The sequence below is a fragment of the Penaeus monodon genome, chromosome 13 (genome assembly GCF_015228065.2).
Source record: "Penaeus monodon isolate SGIC_2016 chromosome 13, NSTDA_Pmon_1, whole genome shotgun sequence".
Classification (NCBI taxonomy): domain Eukaryota; kingdom Metazoa; phylum Arthropoda; class Malacostraca; order Decapoda; family Penaeidae; genus Penaeus; species Penaeus monodon.
The window spans coordinates 12520201-12525200 of record NC_051398.1 but is presented as its reverse complement, the minus strand read 5'-3'; the positions used below and the strand labels follow the sequence as shown (position 1 = coordinate 12525200).

Genomic DNA, 5000 nt, shown 5'->3' with positions numbered 1-5000 from the left:
GTCAAACATCATTTCCTGATGACTGGATATTAAAAGCCGTCCCACCCGAGAATACAGAACTTTAAAAGTCCACTGACAGCACTGCCAGACGTGTCCAGCTGTAGGAACTCTTGTCTTTGAAAACATTTATAACTATTTGTCTGAATCTTCATTGCAGAACAATGTTGTGGTTGGGAACAATTTTGTTATTTGTTTACACAGCAGACGGTCAAGGTATGCTATGCTTGCTTTTGGTTTTGGATATTTGTTATTATATGAGTGGGTATGTATTGCCTATTATATTTGTTTCCAGACTGATTCTCGGGACTTTTTCCCACAGGTGGCTCTCGCTGTGTCTCACTTGGTGATTCGAACGGCCAGTGTTTGTAACTGAAAGAAAGTGTTTAACCATGAAATTAGAAAGACAACAGGACACTCAATATCCATAACAATGTTTAGAAAGAAAGTAGCAATAAAATAATCTAATAGTGCACACAGTCACAGAAAAGAAAACTATGGAAACTCACACGGATCTGGAGTACTCCCATTTGCTTTGCCTTATTTATTCTAATGTAGCTGGCTTTTGACGTGTATGTCTAAATGCCTTCTGTATTACAAGGCACTTATATACGATGTCATTTGAGGCTTTACTGAAAATTCTTGGCTTCACCTCCAATTTATAACTTTTGACTTAGAAAATTAGAGAACTCTAGAGGCCGGGACGAGTTGCCTTTTTTCTACAGATTATAGCTTTGAGTGTGTTTCATTTGTATTTTGACTGTCACAGAGAATTGTGTTTTTTTTTTTTACGTTTTCTCATATACATGAAAAAAAAAACTCTTGAATGTCAATTTAAAATAAAAGCCCTTCCCTCCATTCTAAATAATAATAATAATAATAATAATAATAATAATAATAATAATAATTTCGAAAAATATACAAGGACGTCTTATCAACACTGCAGGTAGCTGTGGCTCCCAGGATGAGTGTTCTTCTTACCTGAGCCTCGTTAAACAGAAGAATGAACCTTCTGTAAAGCCACTCTTCAATACGACATTAGGAGAGTAGGTAACTTCCTATTACAATAATGGGTCCCTCGAAAATAATTTAACAATATTGTCATATTTATGTTGATATATGTCGTAACGCCACTCCTGAAATGATATTTATCTACTAAACAAATGGTGGCATATATCGTCGACTAACATGTTTATAAGTCTGCAAAACGTTCTTGAGGTGTTTTCAGTCACAGAAAATAATGTTTTACTAACAGAACTGGAGAAATTTTATATGTCGCAGGCGTTAAATTCCATTTTATTGTTAGTTTTTACAGTATTCAAGGCAATTTACACGAGGATATTTAACTTATCCGTAGATTGCCTGTGGATTATTCCATAATCGAAGCCTTGTTCTGGAGCACTAATTGATGTCAATATTTTCAGTGAGCTGTTGAACTACGTTTCGAGATGCTGCGAATCAGCCTCTTCGAAGCCTATCATTCCTACCGAGGAAGAGTGCGGTTTCTCGGAGGCTCCGGGTCCTGCAAACGATCTTCAGAGGGTAATTGTTAATTATTTTATACCTGTTCTAAAGCGAAAATATACGTTTGCTGAAAGTTTTATATTTCTAGATAAGTACAAGTAGAGACAACTTGTAAACACACACTATCATGAGGTATGTCTGTTTAAAAACAAGGAATCCTTAATCTAACTACACTAAAATCATTCACCCGTCTCCAATGTAATGTTAGATACATGATATTGTTATTTGAGTTACTATTTATCATTATTGTTTATGTTATTGTTGTCTTAGTGTTGCTGTAATTGTTACTACTACTATTAATTATATTCATCCAGTTCATATTCATTGCTCTTATTAATGGTTGTATTATTTTCGTTTTACCACTACTGATACATACCAATCATCATTGTTACAATTATTTTTATTTTTTCAACTGCGTCTTCGTCTTGTTTTACTGTTATAATAGTTTTGCAGATGCTATTAGTAAATTAGTATTATTTATTATTATAGTTTTTGCTGCTTGTTTCTCTTGTTATTCTTATTCTTATAGCTCCCCTACTAGCATTGCTAATCTGCATACAAGCTCGTTCCCTCGAATACCAATGTGGCTGGGGACCCCGTTAGGAATGACACGTCTACCCTAGCCGAGACTTATGCACGTCAGCGTCAATATAGAGGTTCAGCAAGACGTCATTATTTAGATCCTGAGTGCCTGATGGTCACTCAAGTAACAAGTGGCTTTGCGTCTCCTATGAGTCTGGGTAATGTGCCTCACGAACAGCAGTTCATTGCAAGATCTCAAGGAGGACTAGGCATTCAGTATGGTCCCATTGTCATGGAAAGAAAAAAAATGGAGACATGGCCTAAACATGATCTAATATTAATTGACAGCGTGGCGCATGGCCGTGGCTTGCTACCATCGGACTACGTGACAAGGGCATATTTCGAGCACTGTGTGGGGGATCCCTTATCACACGTCGCCATGTTCTCACCGTAGCTCACTGCGTAAAAGCTTCCAATAACACGTGAGTAGACGATAACGCACCATATTCTTGTTTTCTGTTATCCCAGTGCCTTTGCATAGACTGATTCTCTCTCTCTCTCTCTCTCTCTCTCTCTCTCTCTCTCTCTCTCTCTCTCTCTCTCTCTCTCTCTCTCTCTCTCTCTCTCTCTCTCTCTCTCTCTCTCCTCTCTCTCCCTCTCTCCCTCTCTCCCTCTCTCCCTCTCTCTCTCTCCCTCTCTCCCTCTCTCCCTCTCTCTCTCTCTCTCTCTCTCACACACACACACACACACACACACACACACACACACACACACACACACACACACACACACACACCATCACAGATCTCATGTGCATGCTTATATTGATAAACTAGTAGGGCCTAAATCCATGGCTTCAAAAACGTGACTAAAAGTTCATTACTTGAAATATATAGATGGCATTCTACATCCCTCTCATTATACGCCCCCATTTGCAATCTACTGTGATGCTTCCATTGATCCTCATGGAGCAGCAGGGATTGGTGTACTAATTCCTGATAAAGATCTTGAAGAAAGTGTGTGTATCTCCAACTGGACAAGCAAAACTGATGCCGAGTCAGTAGCCATATATCATACCATTAAGAAAGGTAGTGAGCAGCAGCGACACCTGGCTGTCTTAACTGATAGCCAAGGCGCTCTCCATAGGCTCACTGCATTTAATCCAGAAAACATGGTAACCAGAAATATCCTTCACATAATTTCTAAACTATCAGATCAGGGCATTTAAGTGTCCCTATACTGGATACTCTCTAATATAGGGTTGATCAGTTAGCAAGATTAGCACTTTCCAATGAATATCCATACCGCTATATCTCAATCAAATGAAAAAATGGGTTATCAGCTGTCTTCGTGATTATGAGGGTCAGGTATGGAGCACTGAGAAGATGAAAATAGACGGACATCTGGTATTACGAGAGTATTGCTGGGACATCAGATATAGACAAACCCTATAAAGTCTACCATGGACTTTAGCAGGTTACATTGACTAGGCTACGCATAGGATATCAGTACACTATACAATTTGTAGGCAAAACCAGTTTCATATCACCACCGCAAACTGTGCAATACGCCCAAGTCGCATAATCTTACCCATTACTTACTCTGTTGCATAAAAAACTGCATCCTATCGATCAAATAGTACTGTACACAGATTAGTACTTGTTGATTATATTAACTTTATTATAGACGCTGGTCTTGTCTTTGATATGATAAGTTATATTAAAGGTTTTCTTACCAGCCAGATGATATTTTAATACAGTGATAATAGCACAGCCCTTCAGCCATGTATATAACACTAATGTGTGACTGATAGCCCTCTACACAAACGGAAGCACAGCCAGTTTGAATAGATGCTTTGGTATCTTAACCAGGCTTTTTGCAGGGCATGTACACTGTTCTGTAAATAAACGTTATCAATTCAAATCAAATCTCTTTACATCAACATTTATATTCTTCTTCCAGTTAAAAAAAAAATTCAAGAATCTCTTTGGTCCTAAGATTATACTTGCTCTCGCTGTCTTCCATCTTGTAATAATAATGATGAGAAAAAAATTTCGTATTTCACATGAAGGGAAAAAACTCTTCTTGATATTTCCAATGACAGTCATCATCGACTGCCGATCATTCGATCAGTTACGCAATTTCCTTATTACGAAATACTGCTTTTGTGAACGAAAACTCAATTTTGTTTTATCTGCAGCTTTTTCGTTCGTCTTGGGGACTATCACCTGACTAGCACTGACGATGCAGACCACATAGAACTGGTCGCTTTGAATCACACGGATCCTGGATATAATGAAATCAGCAGAAGAGACGATATTTCGATTATTACTCTGGAGAGAGACGTTGTATTCAGTGGTGAGTTTGCGTTATGTCTCCCTTTTTATATGTTCATCATCCTGCTTGCGTATGTGTTTTGTTAGTTTGTCTGCCTTTTATATCCGTTTAAACTTTTATTTGTCTGTCTTTCTACAGAGTTTTTTTTTAATCTGCTTGTCTCTATTTATATATCTTACCTTTCTAACAGACTTCATAAATGTTAGTCTCTCTATTTACAGGCCTATCTCAATAATAAAGTTTATAAATCTGTCTGTTTCTAATTACAGATCTATCTCAACACTAAAATTTATTAAATTATTTATCCGCCTCTTTGTTTATCTCGCACTCAGTTCGTTTTTGCATATCTGTCATTATGTCTAATACTCTTGTCTATCTTTACATCCGTAAGTGCATTGGTTTGTGTACTACAGACTGTAGATCTGTTGTTACTCTTTTCCCCCTCGTAGTTTCTCATTCTGTCTCCCTCTGAATGATATGAAATGTATCTTCCTGATGTATATATGTATATATGTGTATACATTTGTATATATGCGTATATATGTATGGGTTTATATGCATATATATATATATATATATATATATATATATATATATATATATATATATATATATATGTA

General features: G+C 37.0%; 2 protein-coding genes across 5 annotated transcripts in view; one reads left to right on the top strand and one right to left on the bottom strand.

Annotated features, from left to right (window-relative positions):
- LOC119580148 (venom protease-like) overlaps positions 1-5000 on the bottom strand; it is a 33253-nt gene that overhangs the window by 18822 nt on the left and 9431 nt on the right. The gene's annotated exons all lie outside the window — the stretch shown is intronic.
- LOC119580147 (venom protease-like) overlaps positions 1-5000 on the top strand; it is a 9382-nt gene that overhangs the window by 579 nt on the left and 3803 nt on the right. For 3 of the 4 annotated variants that reach the window (XM_037928106.1, XM_037928108.1, XM_037928109.1), the window contains exons 2-7: positions 158-213; positions 320-355; positions 944-1043; positions 1422-1539; positions 2392-2525; positions 4244-4401. In XM_037928106.1, coding sequence (XP_037784034.1) covers positions 158-213; positions 320-355; positions 944-1043; positions 1422-1539; positions 2392-2525; positions 4244-4401 — 602 coding nt within the window. The remainder of the gene's footprint in view (positions 1-157; positions 214-319; positions 356-943; positions 1044-1421; positions 1540-2391; positions 2526-4243; positions 4402-5000) is intronic. The other variant, XM_037928107.1, reaches the window with a different exon arrangement.